The sequence below is a fragment of the Malaclemys terrapin genome, chromosome 11 (genome assembly GCF_027887155.1).
Source record: "Malaclemys terrapin pileata isolate rMalTer1 chromosome 11, rMalTer1.hap1, whole genome shotgun sequence".
Lineage (NCBI taxonomy): Eukaryota > Metazoa > Chordata > Testudines > Emydidae > Malaclemys > Malaclemys terrapin.
In genome coordinates this window covers 25,427,447-25,444,464 of record NC_071515.1, presented here as the reverse complement: position 1 = coordinate 25,444,464, position 17,018 = coordinate 25,427,447, and the positions used below count along the sequence as shown (strand labels likewise).

Genomic DNA, 17,018 nt, shown 5'->3' with positions numbered 1-17,018 from the left:
CTGTATAAGTATTGAATATGCTACAGCATTTGCTTACTTTGAAAACTGTTTTCATCAAAAATATCTAGCAAAATATTTAGTTACCTTCTCACATAAGTCACCCAAAGCTGCTGCCAAAACTCGATAGGCGCATGTTTTTCCCCCGAATGGTTCTCCCACTATCATAAAACCATGACGCACAATCATCATTTCAAATATCTGCAAGATCTTCTCAGCAAACATGTCGGTCATTTGCAAATTCATAGCATCACAGTTCATTTTGATTGCTTCTAGTAAGTCATTGTAATCCGGTTTTGGCAGCTTCACACCAGGAAACAAATCTGAAGTAATGCCCTGACAAAGAATGAATTACAATGTGTGTTTAACTTATCTTCATAGACATTCAGGATGCACTCCCTTTATCCTGTGACTCTAAACAGATAAATATGTACTTATACTCTTTGAATCAAAGAGTATAAATCACAACACCTAGATACAGTAGTGTTAATTGCGCAATTCATTGCTAACAACTGAATGAGTAAAAATATTTGAATTATGTGAAGAAGATGCAGTTCCAAAATATACATGACCAATGGTTTGATGTTCTAACTCATTACGACTATGTATTTTATGCATTCCACATCACATATTTAACAGTGTCAACAGAAAGGAAACTGGCTCTGTGAGATCATATATTGCTCTCTGTTAAACTTTAGCTTTTATCAGAGCAGGCTTAAACTAGTTGGTATGATTTACAGTTTGAAGGTTGAGAAAGCAGTTATGGTTCTCTCTCAATACCTCATAGTAAGTGGAGAATTATTTAAACAATCATTTTAATGTAAAAGCAGAAATCCTACATTTTTACCTCTAGTCACAGTACTGAAGCAAAACAAGAATGATGTTGAACATATCATCAGATACTGCAGGCAATAATTTCATTCCTACAATATCAACTTAGAAATCTTAGTGAAATTACATCCATAGAGAATCCAACCCAGAAATGACAGTCTTCTTATGTTATACCCAGTCACAATTTAAAAGCTCACTATTAATGATTTTAGAAAAGGAGCTATTGTGGCCTCTCTCTTTCACCATGTCCAAGAACACTGTTAGCAACTGATGTCAGGGTACCAACAAAGATATCATCCTGACCTGATAAATAATATAAATATACAGTAGCCTGTGCTACCAGCATCTGCTGTAGCAGATACCTGGTATTAGGGACTGACAGTGACCAGTTTTCCCTCACCACTTGACCACAGCAGAAGCTTGGGGGAGAAGATGAAAGCTTTCCCACTTAAAGACAATCACATTCCCTACAAAAAAAAAAAAAAAACAGAAGTACTTGTGGCACCTTAGAGACTAACAAATTTATTAGAGCATAAGCTTTCGTGGACTACAGCCCCCTTCTTCGGATGCATATAGAGTGAAACATAAATTGAGGAGATATATATACACACATACAGAGAACACTCTGATTCCCTACAAAGAACAATTTGAGATATCAAGCTTCCCCCAAGGTGAATAGCTCCTCTCCTTTGAAATGTACTTCCCTACATTCCCTCTCCATTAGTCATCTATCTCTTTGCTTGCTCTCCTGATCATCAGAACCAAAGTGTTCTGCTTGCCTTCACATTGTATATTATAGTACTGTGCCATTGGATTTTATAATTTAGATAACTGAAGATTAAGAAAAAATATATATTCTCTGTGCCTCAGTTTACCAGTGTTGCCCCCGAATTCCTAAGAGATGGCTCTATCACACTTTCATACCTCCATGAATTCCCTACCTGAAACCTTCCTGTCCTTTTAATTCATTCTAAAATAATACAAAAGTAAGTGCTATGGGCCAAAGTTTGAAAATGCACCTACAAAATGACACATACACCTATCACAAACAGATAAAATTATATTTACATCTGTACTTTGGAAAATTGCATACAAATATCCATGTCTGTGTGTGCACATCTCTCACTTTAGCACCACACATTAGCTCAGATTCTCTTTTCCTCTTTTAGCCAGATGAGAATACCCACAACACAGGGGAGCTCTAAGATGGTCTAAAGCACTGTAGCCTGGGCTGCACCCACTACCTCCCAATGCCGGTGTAGGGGCATGTCTAGTCACATCACAGATAGAGACAAACATGCTTGTGCGCTCCACTAATATTCACCTTGTGTGAGCCCATAGGGACCACAGACAGATTGCATAAATTAGAACAGCCACTAGCACACAGGGGCACAATGGCTCCACCCTGAGAAGGTTACAGCTAACTTGCTGTGTCCCCCAACCTAGTCCTGCACCAAGATCCACTCAGGGCAGGAGAAAATCTGGGCCACTGAATCTATTTGACTCTTTTCTCTATTCATTACACTTAAAATCTTGGGTGAAACAATGAATTTCCTCATCTAAAAATGGGAATACTATTACTTACCTATCTCACATGATTGTTTGTAAAGTGTTTTGAAATCTTTGAATAGAAGGCTATAATGTATTATTATGTTATCATTTTTAGTTGGAAAATTGTGTTGGCAATTTACATTAATCTAAACTATTAAAACCAGAAGCAGCATTTCCTAGAAAGAGGATTAAATGCATTGCCTGGGGGGAAACTGTTAAGACTAAATTTTAAATTGCTTATAGGTAAGATTAAAGTATTCCTTGGACCATTTGTTTGACATCCTTGCTTTATGCTAATTACATCAATGAGTATCTATAAAAATCTTACTGCATTACTAAAACTACTTTAGCTTCTTACCTCAAAAAGTGGTAAATCGTGGGACAAAAACTTAGGCAGGTTTACGTCTATAATAGATCTTAGTAGCAAAATTTCTTCATTCTCTGATGGATATTTCAGCTAAAAAAGAAATTACACTGATGCAAATATGTTCTTAATTTATTTTTATGGTTTCAGAAAATAGATGCTTGTTTTACAGCTTTGTATTTATTCATCACAGGTTTCAGGTCCACTGACAATACTATATGTTCCAGCTGTAGGTTTATAAACTTACATCCAGTCTTTACAACCTAACACTGATCTTATTGTTTGGGAACTGGCTGCCAGTCCACTTTCATATTAACATTCTGTTGAGAGGTGATGATATGAATTTGACTTTGACATTCTTTCTGTATTGCAAAATGCATTCTGGGCTATGTGCCAACTACCTCTAAAGATGGGTAACTTACCATACTGTCAGGTAAAGTTAAAGCATTCAATGCAGTGGACATTCTTATAAGCCTATACTTTAAAGAGCTCTATCAGGCTATAAAAAAAATCTAGAGTGAATATGTATGTAACTTCTCTTTTGAACAACGACATATTTATTTACTATTTTTTCTTGTGTATTAGGATATACAGGTAGCAGATTCAAAAAGGTAGGCATGTTACTGAGTAAGTCTAAATATAAAGAGTCAGATTTACAAACATGGACACCTAAGTTATGCATGCAAAATTTATGCATTCATGCACCGTACAAACCAAACCTACATTTGCACACAAAAAACCCGGTTACTAACATTCCATAACTGTTGTTCTTCGAGATGTGTTACTCATGTCAATGCCGCATTAGGTGTGTGTGCACTGCGTGCACTGCTGCTGGAGATTTTTCCCTCAGTGGTATCTGTCGGGCCAGCTCTAGCACCTTCTGGAGCCGTGCACTCATGCACTGGTAGAAGGGGTGCTGAGGGCCATGCACTCTCTCAGTTCCTTCTTGCCAGACAACTTTGACAGAGGGGGTAGAGGGTGGGTCATGGAATGGACACATCTCGAAGAACAACAGTAACAGAAGGTTAGTAACTGTTTTTTCTCCTTTGAGTGCTTGCTCGTGTCCATTCCACGTTAGGTGACTCACATGCAGTATCGCAGGAGCTGGGTTTGGAGTTCATGGACATGCTGACTCCAGCACAGCTCTTCTGAATCTGGTGTTGTCTCGAGCCTGTTGGGTGATGGCGTAATGGGATGCAAAGGTATGCACCAATGACCAACTTGTGGCCCTACAGATGTCTTGGATGGGCATTTGCATGAGGAATGCTGCTGAAGAGGCCTGAGCTCTCGTGGAGTGAGTGATTAGGATAGTTGGTGACAGAGCATTTGCCTGCTCGTAGCAAGCTCGAATACGGGCGGTTATCCAGGACGAGATCCTCTAGGCTGACACCAGAAGCCCTTTCATCCAACTCTTTGTAACGGGGACCTTGTGAAATAGAGGGACTGGGGGGAAAACATAGAGCAGGGGCCGTGATGGCACTTCCTGTTCTGCTTGGTGGCGACCCTTAGGTGGCACGTAGGGATTCCCTTCTGACTCCAACAAGGAATCCTCCCTTGCTGACCACAGTGGAAGAATACCCCTCTCTGCCTCCCTATGGTATCAAGGATCCAGGAGGCATGATAACAATGGGATCAGAGCCAGTTTGCTCTAGAAGGTGCCAGTGGGCCTGGTGCCAGGAAAGAACTCCCTGCTCCTTCCTTTTTCTGTCACTGGAGCCAGCGGCTGTCCCATCAGATTCGGGGAGACCAGGAGTGACAGTAAGTCCCTGGCCACTGAGAAGGCCTCTGGGGTTGAAGGGACAGTCAAGCCGCTGGTACCGTGGTGGCTTCCAGGTGTCAGCGGAGGGTCCTGCACCGAACTCATGCTCTGGGCGGAGTCAACAGTGCCACCATGAGACCGGGGGTGGTGGACTGGCCCAGCGTGGGTCGCGCTGTGCTGCCTTTCCCATGCTTGTCCTTTTGTTGTACCATCGAGCACCCTCTATCTGTGCACTACTTCTTGTGCTTTTTCCTTGGCATAGGAGATGGTGAATGGTGCCGGGAAGAGTGCAGTGCCAGAGGAGCACTTCACACCAAAGCTGAAGTGCTCAGTGCAGAATCGGAGTGGCTTTGCTCTGAGGCTAGTCTGAGAGTGGCCTCCATTAGGATAGCCTCGAGCCATCACTCTCTAGCTAAAGTCCTTATGACAGATCTGGCACTTGTCCCTCACGTGAGTTTCTCTCAAGCACTTCAAGCAACTGGAGTGTGGGTCACTCACAGGCATAGATTTGCCACAGAAGGCACAAGGTTTGAAGCCGGGGACTGGGGCATACTTGGCCCCTGGGGTGAAGAGAGTCCTTCAACGATAGGGACTAACTATATACAATAACCATTTGCGCTACAACTAACTACAATATCTATATACACTAAAACTATGTTTAAAACAAAAGCTAAGAAACAGAGTCTAAAAATCACTGGGAAGAAGCCTGGCCAAAGCAAGAGGGGTTCTTCCAGCAACGATCACAGGCAGTAAGAAGGAACTGAGAGAGTGCGAGACCGGGGACATTCCTTACAATGGCGTATGAGCATGCGGCTCTACAGGGCGCTAGAGCCAGCACGACAGATAGCACTCAGGGAAACCTGCAACAGTGCCTGCAGCACACACACGCCTAATGTGGAATGGAGATAAGCAAGCACTCAAAGAAGAACAAAACCCTACACTGCACACACAGCTCTCCCCATGGAATGAGAATGAGAGCGAGATCAAACCCACATGTGGTAGATGTTAGTCACATTGCTTAATGCACTACTGGAAGGTGGTCAGATACTATGGCAAGGTGGGCAGGATAAGAACCTACATAGCATTGAACAGAATAGAATAAAGCCTCACTCCCCAATACCTCACCAAGTGTAAGATTGGTTAGAGTCTCCTGCATGAACAGGAAGTAAAAGAACCAGCCAAAAGTGGACTGAGCTAGTACACCTTGAATTCTGTCATGGGACAAGTTCATTGTGCATGGACAAAGGTCCATGAAATTTGCAAGGATAGCAGCTAGCATAGCCATAGACAAAGCCTGACTATAGTTACACAGGAGTGTATTTGGCTTTCAATCAATATGTAATTCCCATTAGTTATGAGAGCTGTACATGCACATCAAAAAGTGATTAGTCCCTGGAATGATCACAGCAAGTTAAATTGTGCCCTGTAATATATGCTCTCACCCCTAAATTTTCAGAGTCACACAGCATTTTAGCTATTTATATGATTGATATTAACAGGACTCATATGCATAAAACCCTAAATATCTATTTGAAAATGTACAGAACAGTGTGAACAAATTCTTCTGCTACGAACATGAAACAAACTTTTCTGATTAAAATATTGGATACCAAAGAAAATGCAAGAAATCTTTTACCTTCAAGTTACCAGCTGCAGTAAGCACTGACTTTACAGCTCTCATTCCATAATCGTAATGATGCTGGGAAGACAATTGCTCTGAACATAGACGATATGTAGCTACAATTTTCACTGACAGAGGTCGAGCAGTAACAAAACCACAGGAATACAAGACAATTTCTGCAATCATGGCATAATCAGGAACCATCATAGCTACTGTTCTAAAGAGAGCCTATTAAATAAACATTAAAAATCACATCAGCCATAGTGACATACAATACCGTAATACTTTGTATAACTTATTTTACATATACATAAAATTATGTAATTTTTCATTATACTGGCATCCAATTAAATTCCAGTATCAATAAGTCAATGACTATACTATATGTTTTATTACTTTCCATAAATATTTATAGATGCCTAATGTCAGTGAAAATTCATTTTTGTTAGTTTTTTTTATTCAACATAAACCAGAAAAACACACAAAATACCACAAAGCTGCAGAAGGAATAACTGAAATCTCGGTGCAAGTGGCTTAATAAGCTCTGAAGCAGCTGCTACCAGAACTGTTGCTGATACCATTGTTTGGCTGTAGCCTGGGCTTACTGATGATATTGCTGTTTCTTCCTAAATAGCATCAAGACCTGTTGATACAGCACGAACTTACTGCTGTTTTTGCTGTTCTACCAGCCGTTTCAGGACATCTTTCATTTTCCATTTCTGTACAGAGGGTCATTTTTTTTCATCCCATCCTAATACCACATGTAACCATATGAAGTTCCTATCCTGCTTTGAAAAGAATCTGCAAACACTGCATATAACAGTAACTTGAATTACAATAACAAAACATAAGCCTCAGCTTTCTCCCCTGAGAAAGTTCCTAGGGTTCCTGTAGGAATTGCTCTGATCCTCAGAGAGACACTCCAGCTCCTCTTGTATTAACCTATATATCACCTGGTTGCGTGCTAACACCAGATTTTAAGATGGCTCAAAAGAGGAGTTCCACATTCCTACATAGCTTTTAGAATGTGACATCATGTTACAACGATATTATTAATGATCATTATTAATTACATTATTAATGATCTGGATGATGGGATTAAATGAACCCTCAGCAAATTCGCAGATAACACTAAACTGGGGAGAGAGGTAGATATGCTGGAGGGTAGGGATAGGGTTCAGAGTGGACCTAGACAAATTAAAAGGTTGGGCCAAAAGAAATCTGATGAGGTTCAACAAGGACAAGTGCAGAGTCCTGCACTTAGGAAAGAAGAATCTCATGCACTGCTACAGGCTGGGGACTGACTGGCTAAGCAACAGTTCTGCAGAAAAGGACCTGGGGATTACAGTGGACGAGAAGCTGGATATAAGGCATCAGTGTGCCCTTGTTGCAAGAAGACCAACAGCATATTGGGCTGTATTAGTAGGAGCATTGCCAGCAGATCGGGGGAAGTGATTATTCGGTACTGGTGAGGCCACACCTAGAGTATTGCATCCAGTTTTGGTCCCCCCAATGCAGAGGGGATGTGGACAAATTGGAGAAAGTCCAGAGGAGGGCAACGAAAATTATTAGGGGGCTGAGGCACATGACTTACGAAAAGATGCTGAGGGAACTGTGGTTATTTAGTCTGTGGAAGAGAACAGTAAGGGAGGATTTGATAGCAGACTTCAACTACCTGAAGGGGGGTTCCAAAGAAGATGGAGGTAGGCTGTTCTCAGTGGTGGTAGATGATAGACCAAGAAGCAATGGTCTCAAGTTGCAGAGGGAGAGGTCTAGATTGGATATTAGGAAACACTGTCACTAGGAGGGTGTGAAGCACTGGAATGGGTTACCTAGGGAGGTGGTGGAATCTTCATCCTTAGAGGTTTTTAAGGCCTGGCTTGACAAAGCCCTGGCTGGGATGATTTAGTTAGTGTTGGTCCTGCTTTGAGCAGGGGATTGGACTAGATGACCTCCTGGGTTCTCTTCCAATTCTAATATTCTATGATTCTATGACATTATTTGTGAAACCATCAGAAAAATGCACAATAGAGTTTTTCTTTTACTTTAACATTCATATCTTCTTGCTTCAGAGAATACTTGGGCTAAAAAACTGACCCCCAGTGATGTCAATAGCAAAACTCTCCTTGACTTCAATGGGGGTTTCACAACTGGCTCCCACAAACTTCAGTGGCAGTTGTGCATCCATATTCAAAGTAAGAATATGTCTGTTTATGTTTGGAAATCAAGTTATTTGAAAAATAGTAAACAGTACAATTAATTCTAATTCTTAACTTGATATTAAAGCAAGACAGAAACTGGTTTGCAATTTCTCACATCAAACACTCTGGCTTCCTGTACAGCAAATCAAGTCACCTTTCAACAAGTAACAATCATCAGCAATAATCAATTAAAACCCATTATTTACAAATATTGTTCACAACTTATGAGATGTGAAGTGTTCCTCTTACTTTCTGAACTTTCAGCATTCTGGGCTGAGAAAAATATGCAGCAATTTCCTTTAAATATTCTGTTTCTTATTCAAAAGCACTGTTAACACAGCAAGTTGTAAAATTTCTGACAAACCGTCATTGCACTAGAAAACGCCAATTCAATAAAAGAAAATGTTTCACTAAATATATAAGAAATTCAACAAAACTTTTGTCAAAACACAGGCAGGTCTCTCCACCTCCCACCCTAGCCACCTGCTCCTAGGGATGAAGAGGCACAGTGCCGGGCACTCTGCCTCCCCACCTGCCCCTTATTCTGGCCATGGAGAGGCTCAGCACCAGGGCAGTCTGCCTCCTTACCTCCCATCTTGCTCCCAGCCATGGAGAGACACAATGCCAGGAGCTCTACTTCCCTGCCTCCCAACTTGTTCTGGGGGATGGGCAGCACCCCTCTCTATATCCCTGGAGCTGGGGATTAATTTCACAAGTGAAATTAATACCGTCCTAGAGGGCAGCTGGGAAGCAGAAAAATTCCATTTTGGCTCTCCTGAAGCAGAATATTCTTGAAATCCTTTTCCATTGAAATTTCATGATTTTGATGTTTTATTGTGCTTCGAGACAAAACTTTTTTCTCAAAAACACAAAAATATTTATGAAAAGGATCCCCCATTTTCTACCAACTGTATGTGTTAGATCCTTCTCTTAAAAATACCTCTTGACATTGACAATTTTTCTAATTATTGCACTGTCTTCAGGCTAATTTTTCTTTTTTGTTCCTCTTCATGGGAGGAGATAATAATTATTGGTTTGAATATTGAGTTTAGAGCAGTAGAGGTTGATTTGATTAAATATTCTCAGTAATGTATGTATTTGATGAGACCATTATTTCTTCTGTATTAACTTCAAAAATTAATAAAACTGAAACTGTAATAGTTATTCTAACTATTTTCTACAGTACCTTAAGATTATCTGGAAGCTCTGAACGCCCAGCATAACCTGGATTCATGGTTATAAAGACAGCACATGTGGGGTTCAGTTTCAGTTCAGTTCCTTCAAATATTAGTAAGTCAGACCCTGAATTGATACCTATGGACAAATGAAAATTAATGTAATTGTAGTTACTAGTCAAATACTACTTTTTCTTACTCTTTATTTTATTCATATTTAGCATAGAAGATGTGACTAAAGCAATAAATTACCTCTTTGGATTGTAAGAATTTGTTGAGCAACAACAGAAAGTACTTCCAAATCAATTCTGTTAAATTCATCAAAGCAAGCCCAGGCTCCACAAGATAACAAACCCTGGAAGGGTATAACAAACAAACTATTCATTCATATTCATTATTTATTTTCATTGTAACAGTGATAAGTGAATAATGAATAATGAAAAATATGTATTTACATTTAATATACAAAAGATTACTACACACAAGCTTTGGGCATGTTAACAACTAACCAAACTCACAATTCATATTAGAACATTTCCCAGAAGCAATACACTGTAAAATATATTAATTTGTCAGCCAATAAATCAAAACAACAAAATAAAATAATATCCCAATTTAACCCAAACACCTATCAAATAGATGGATATCCTGAAGGTCAGCACATTTTGACTATTTTGGACAAGGAAGCAAGTTTCAGCTCCAATGGGCCTATATGGACAACAATATGTGTTCAGCCCCCTCTTATTTCTAACAGGAGAGCTTTAGAGCTAATGCCTCCACGGACTCCAGCTGGCACCATGGCATGGAGAGAGAGGTATTCTCTCAATCAAAGAGGTCTCCCTGGCCATTCTGGGCTTTGTAGGTCAAAAAAACCCAAACACCCTAAACTCCACCTGGAGACCAATCAGCTGCTAATACAGGTCCCAGAATACAGGTGGAATGTGGTCCAGATGACATACTTCATATAATAAAGGGGATGTGGCATTCTGCACCAGCTTCAGTCTGCAGTCGATTTGAGTGCATTGCAATAATCTAATCCTGAGATGACTAAGAAGTGGATAACAGTAGCCAGGATCCAAAAGAAAAAGTAATTAATTTTGGATGACATTCACACACACTCTCATAAAACCTGAGTAAAATGGACAAATCAAGAAACTCTACAAGGCTGAAATTCATCTCCACGCCCACAGTCAGTGGGTGGGCGACAATGCACTTCTCCTGGGCAACTATTACTTTTCCAAGCAGGAGTAACCATCACCATCCCTTTACATACCTATGCAGGGTGCCAAGCTAGGGAATATCTGTAACTGGATTAATTTGCCCTTCCCCCATGATCCATTCTTTACTGACCTATTTGGAGCCAAGACAGAAACCCCTTCCAGGTATGCAATATCTTCCAAAGATGCTACTGCAGGGATTCTGCAGCACATGCTGTGGTAAATTTCACTCTCCATGAATATTTTTCTGTAATTTAATATGTTTTACTTTTCACATTTTGAACACAGCATTTTGTTTTCCCATTATGGATAGATTATTCTAGTCAAGCACCAGTGTTTCAGACAAATTTGGATGAACTTTGGAAACCACAGCTTTCTTGTATTTATAGATTTATTTATATAGCCCTAGGATAGGTAGGGCTCTGATATTTTCACTACAGTGTCATGGAAACCTGTTTAGAGCAGATTTTTATTATACAAATTAAAACAGCAGAGCTCTGTCTACCTTAGCAGCTTAATGTGGTTTCAGTAATGAATGTACTGATTTTTATAGTTTAGATGCATTCCTAAACTTCCAATGTTAATACCACACCCCTGTCAGTGGTATTTGAGTTCTGAACATTACAGTACTTTCCAGTATTGTTAGTTTCCCTTTGTCTCTGTAGTCCCCGTGCTATATGATTAACATTTGCTATAAATGCTGTATCTTTCTCCATCAAACAAATAGGATAAAAATGTCAGTAGTTCAAACCCCTTCTAGGACATAAAATTTAGGCTTGTTTAAAAAAAGAGGCTGTAAATGTGGAATCTGTTTGCAAATATAGCCAAAACAGTGTTTCACAAGAAAAATGATGTATCTGCCATCAGAAAATAAAACACTTATCTTTAAAAATGCTAACAAGTATGATGTTTTATACAGAATATTGTGTACTGAAGGGAATTTTTCCAGCTATCTACTAAATCTGGTTTTCTTAAAAGGGTAACTGGTAGCCTTCTGATTGTATTACAAAAAGTTATTGAGCCAGTCCTCAAATCCTTTGTAACTTAAGTGGGAGTTTTGACTAGGTGAAGATTACAGAATTTGTCTCATTATTTATACTTAAAAGATGGAAGCAGACGTGAACAATTTTATCTCCATGATATATGTAATATACATGATATAAAAATACAAAAGTTTACTGGTTTGAATACAGCTTTTCACCTGAAAAGCTTTCATTTTTATGGGACAATTATTAGTGTTTAGAACACCCCTAATTTTGTGTCTATCCATTACCACATAGCTAATAAAATTGTTCTTAGTAAAATGCAACCTATGCTTCCTACTAAAAAATAAATAAAATCACTGTGGTATTTTTTATTTTTAAAACAAAACCTAAAATATAATTTAAACATTTTGGCTGAATTACCTATTGAATTTTACATCATTTTAGCAGTGTCAAGAGGCTTTAAAGTGAGATAAATTACATATACACTCTCTTCACATAATAAAAAGATCTTGGAGTCACTGGATGGCATTAATAGGCAGCAGATGAAAAACAAACAAAAGGAAGTACTTCTCCACACACAGTCAACAATTCATTGCTGTGGGATGTTGTGATGGCCAAAAATATAACTGGGTTAAAAAACAGAATTAGTTAAGTTTATGGAAGATAGGTCCACCAATGGCTATTAGTCAATGTGTCAGGGATGCAACCCCATTCTCCAGGTGCCCCTAAACCTCTCACTGCCAAAATCTGGGACTGGATGACAGGACGCTGATCACTCATAGCCCACTATGACCAACTCTATATTCTATGCTATTTCACATGCCAGAGTGAAATAAAGAGGCCTTAGTGTAAATGAAAATATGGCCCTCAAGATTAATCCAAACCTTAAAAAATTTTCCTAACGCAAGGTAATCCAATCCATCAGAACAATTGAAAACCACACATTGCTTCGCTACAGCCTTTGCTAAGTCTTTCGTAGTTTCCGTTTTTCCAGTTCCAGCAGGACCTTCAGGGGCACCTCCTAGATGAAGGTGAAGTGCTCCAAACAGGGTTCTGAAATTAAAAAAAGAGTTGATAAAAGTGTGCCATTTTCGATACTATCATTGGTAACACGTCATTTTTCCTGCTATTCCAGTATTTACAGGAAACTTTAAAAACTGCTGTTCAATGTCTATATATCCATATCCAACAAATTCTACAAGATTTCCTACAGTACAAACAGTTGGAGTCACCAACATTACAGTCATACATGAAGTAATTTACCCAGAGTCCAAAATACTACTTATTTCTAGTCACTTTCCAAAATATCAAAAATGGGGCTACAGACCGAAAAGTGGTGTAATAAATGACACCAATGGATTACAATATTGATTTAAATCTCAAATTTGTTCAGTTTACAATTTAAAAAATGATTTCAAACTAGTGGCATTTTAACCTAAATTGGGGTCTGAAAAAATAGCTGCATTACCTATAAAAAAGTGCCTCAGTCAAAATTTAGCACATACCTGTAATTTTATTTTTCATTTATGAGGCAGAATAGCATCTAACACACTCTACCTTAGCAGGTGTTAGCTCTGAAATACTTACAGCAGTAAAAACATTTTTTGTTCAGTAAAATCCCTATCTAAGTACTTATATGGCTCTCATCACAGTGGTATCAGAGCACCTATGTCCAGGCAGAAATGACCTCAAGCCATAAAGGAAACATGTTGAATGAGAAACTGCCATTTTTATAGTTACTTTTGTGAGCACATCTGTTCTTTAAAACAGGAATCTATAGATAATTAATTTTTCTCAAAATGTCAATTATATCACAATAAAATATTAACACATACCCTAATCTAATCAATAAACAAAGAGCATACCATATCATCATGCATAAAAGAACAATAGAATAATAAGTAATAACAAAAGTAATAAAGTAGAATCATCCATTTCATGTTGGCAGACATCTATTCTGAGGACTCAATTAAATTATTTCAGTAACATAAATTCATGTTTCTAACACATTCACTAATTTGTGGTTTTACCTGTAGCATCTGTCTGTAAGTGGAGTGATAACCAATCTTGGGGTATTACCAAGATACTCATATCCATATTGCAAACCAGCATTGATCATCTTTGTTTGTAGATGTCCTTCCTATGGGAACAAAATACATATTTTATATAATACAGGAAACTAAAATAAATAAAACTAATCAGGCTTATTCTTTAAATGTGCAGCTTGGCATGCTGCTATTAGAAACAACTACTGAGCAGATCACATGGCTTATGGTATATAAATGAAATGAGTAGGCTTTCATCTCTTGATCCTCTAAGCAAAAATCTCTTCAGGGCAGTGATTTTCTCTTATTTCTTTACACAGCACATGGCATCATGGAGGCCTGATACTGACTGGGGCATCTAGGTACTACAATAACACTAATTAATAAATTTAAAGACAGACAGTAGTGTGACACTTTCAGGGTTAACTAGAAATAACGGATGAATCACCACATCCTGTTTACAGCATGAGGAAGCCTCATCTGTACCCACCAGGGAAAACATGTCCAAAACTTCCAACTGCTGGCAACACTGCCACTCCAGGTTTTGCAAGCCCCATTCTTTCCCGCTGCATGCTAGCAATTTCCACACCCCAGCCCTTATGCTCCCTAAGTAAGTCCTTAGGTCAGAACAGAGACAACTTGTGGCTAAATCTATGGAGCTAGTTAGCCACCAGAGCTCTACTCTGGCCCTGAGGCACAGGCCACTCCAACCTGTCTGTACATTCCACTTTGTTGCACTTGAATGCCCAGATCCACAACTTCTGGACATCCACAATGCACACAGATTTGCTGCCTCCATGGAATCTGTGCCCCCCAGTTCACCAGTCTCATTAGTTTAGCACTCTCCTTAGCACACAGCACTTAGTCATGTATATAGAAGAACCAAACGGAAGTTTATCTGACAAAGCTTAAAATAAAGATTCAAACAGAAGCAAATATAAGGATTGGAAATATATGGTTACAGATTAAAGGAAAACATACAACACAGTCTAGAGCCTATACTTATTAACAAGTTTCTTTCCTGTCTAATAAGTTATTTCTCACCCAATGGTCCCTATAAAGCTTGTCCCATCAGGAGAGCTGGGATCCACTTTTCATGAGACACACACTGGCACTGTTGCCTCCATAATGGATGCCATCCTGTGCCCTCCTTTCTCCTATTATACAGTTCCATACCTTTTGTCTTTTTTCATAACCATGGCATTTTGTTAACTTTAGTTCACCCCAATGGTCCCCCTATTCAAGATCTTTTGCTTGGGCTCTTTTGTGATTTGTAAAGGCCCAAGCCACCATTTTGTCCAGATTGCCAACATTTGGCTAGGCTGGGTCAAAAGATGTCAATTTTTCTCATGCTTGATTGCATTAGTACTGAAATTCATGCCAGCTCAAGTGACCAGTTTCACTTCCAGCAGCTTTGGAACATAATATTCTTCATGTGACATAACTCAAAATATTTTACATACCCACATCCTACAATAACCATGACAACCAGCAAGTTCTTTGCTTTCAGCAGAGACTGCACATGTCCCTCTTCGCAAAATATTGTGAGGATGGCAATCAGAAAAGAACATGCCCACCTGGGCATGTCTAATCATGTCCCTGGGTACAGACTTCTAATTGTGTACCCCGCTCTGTTGCCAACATGGGTCAACAGGGGCATAAGTGATTCTCAAAATGTTAACTAAGGAGCAGATCTATGTAGTTCCCAGAGATATTTTGATCACAATTGGGTTGTATCTGTCAGATTTCATGCAATAAGGATTCTTGCAGTTGTTCAGGGTTCTCAGAATGTTAAGTAGTTTTTCAATTAACTAAACTCAAAACCAGCCCTTCTCTGCACCCTGTTTCACATATGTCTCTGTTGGATGTTTCTTTGGAATATATTCAACAGTGACCAACTTATGGAGAATGGAGGGTAGCAAACACAAAAAATAAAACATGGCTGGGAGAAATTACATCTATGAGAGCCATTGGCAATGGGTGAGATTCAGTATCAATAAATGTAAAGTCTCACATCTAAAGAGAAAAAATAAATAGTACAGATACAAAATATGGAGATGTAAAACTTCAATAAAATAAACTATTTCACAATGTCCCTTTAATATTACCTTGATATTACTTATTCATAAAACCAAACAATGTAGCTACCAAAGTGTAGGGTCATGTTTAGGAGGTGAACCCATAAGATCTATCTGCAATTACATGCCACAGTATGAAAATGTTTGAGAACTGTTCTAGGACAATAGCTCAAATATGACTCGCGTCACGTGAGTAGTAGTAACTGATAGATATAAATGACCTACACAAAAATAAGATGCAGCCAGATTTTTGTTCTATTATATACAAATTTCTCTAATTAAAAATGAAACAATAAATGTTAGCAATGCACATGATTTTATCATCCCAACAGTGGAAAAAGCATTAGTACGATTGACCTATATGTCAGACTTCTATAAGTCCTTATAGCATAACTGCCAGCCAGAGTCCCATAATGCTCTGAGATCATGCTAAAGGAAAAAAATGCTAGCTTGCTAAACTTATCAGATAGATATAGTAATCTTTGGAATATTTTTGCAAGAATTGTTAAGCAAGAAATAAATATTTTTAGCAAGGTACTAGCCACATAACTAAATAGGAGCTTGAGCTAAAACAGATATTATGCAGCTGGAAATATATGAAATGTAACAGAAAACTAGGAAAGATACTACAAAAGATATGTCTGTATGTGAAAAAGAGGAAATAATGAGAATGAAACGTTAAACAACTTAGGTATAGAAGTGCCAAGTTGTAAGCAAATAAGCAACCTGACAGCACTATACCTGACTGTCATCTGCTGCAAGGATTGGTTCAACAGACTTTGGTAACATATACCTCCTTTCTGTAATGCACTGACTAATCATCACCTAAAAAACTTGATCAAAATGAGTTATCTGAGATCTCTTTAGTTATGAAATAATTCAAAGTCATGAAACGTACCGATCATTATTGACTATTAATTTGTAACAGTACAGTGTATTTGTAAATCTTATTGCAGCTCAAAACAGTCCATGTTTAGAAACAAGACCAACTGGCATTTCGAAAAATACTTTAGCACATTTTCTGGACAAGGCCAGTATAGTGATTCTAGTCTTCTGGTAACAACTGTTCCCAACAGATTTCTCTAATTACTGCTACAAGCAGGGCCGGCTCTAGGATTTTTGCCACTCAAAGCAAAAACAATTTTGGCCGCCCCCCCATTCTTTAATTACCCCACCCCAGGCCCTGCCTCAAC

General features: G+C 38.8%; 1 protein-coding gene across 1 annotated transcript in view; it reads right to left on the bottom strand.

Annotated features, from left to right (window-relative positions):
* Positions 1 to 17,018, bottom strand: part of DNAH7 (dynein axonemal heavy chain 7) — a 238,605-nt gene that overhangs the window by 124,117 nt on the left and 97,470 nt on the right. The window contains exons 23-29 of the mRNA XM_054044665.1: positions 13,733 to 13,842; positions 12,587 to 12,755; positions 9,752 to 9,854; positions 9,511 to 9,638; positions 6,139 to 6,351; positions 2,738 to 2,836; positions 85 to 333 (exon numbers count right to left, since the gene is read on the bottom strand). Of these exons, the coding sequence (XP_053900640.1) occupies positions 85 to 333; positions 2,738 to 2,836; positions 6,139 to 6,351; positions 9,511 to 9,638; positions 9,752 to 9,854; positions 12,587 to 12,755; positions 13,733 to 13,842 (1,071 nt within the window). The remainder of the gene's footprint in view (positions 1 to 84; positions 334 to 2,737; positions 2,837 to 6,138; positions 6,352 to 9,510; positions 9,639 to 9,751; positions 9,855 to 12,586; positions 12,756 to 13,732; positions 13,843 to 17,018) is intronic.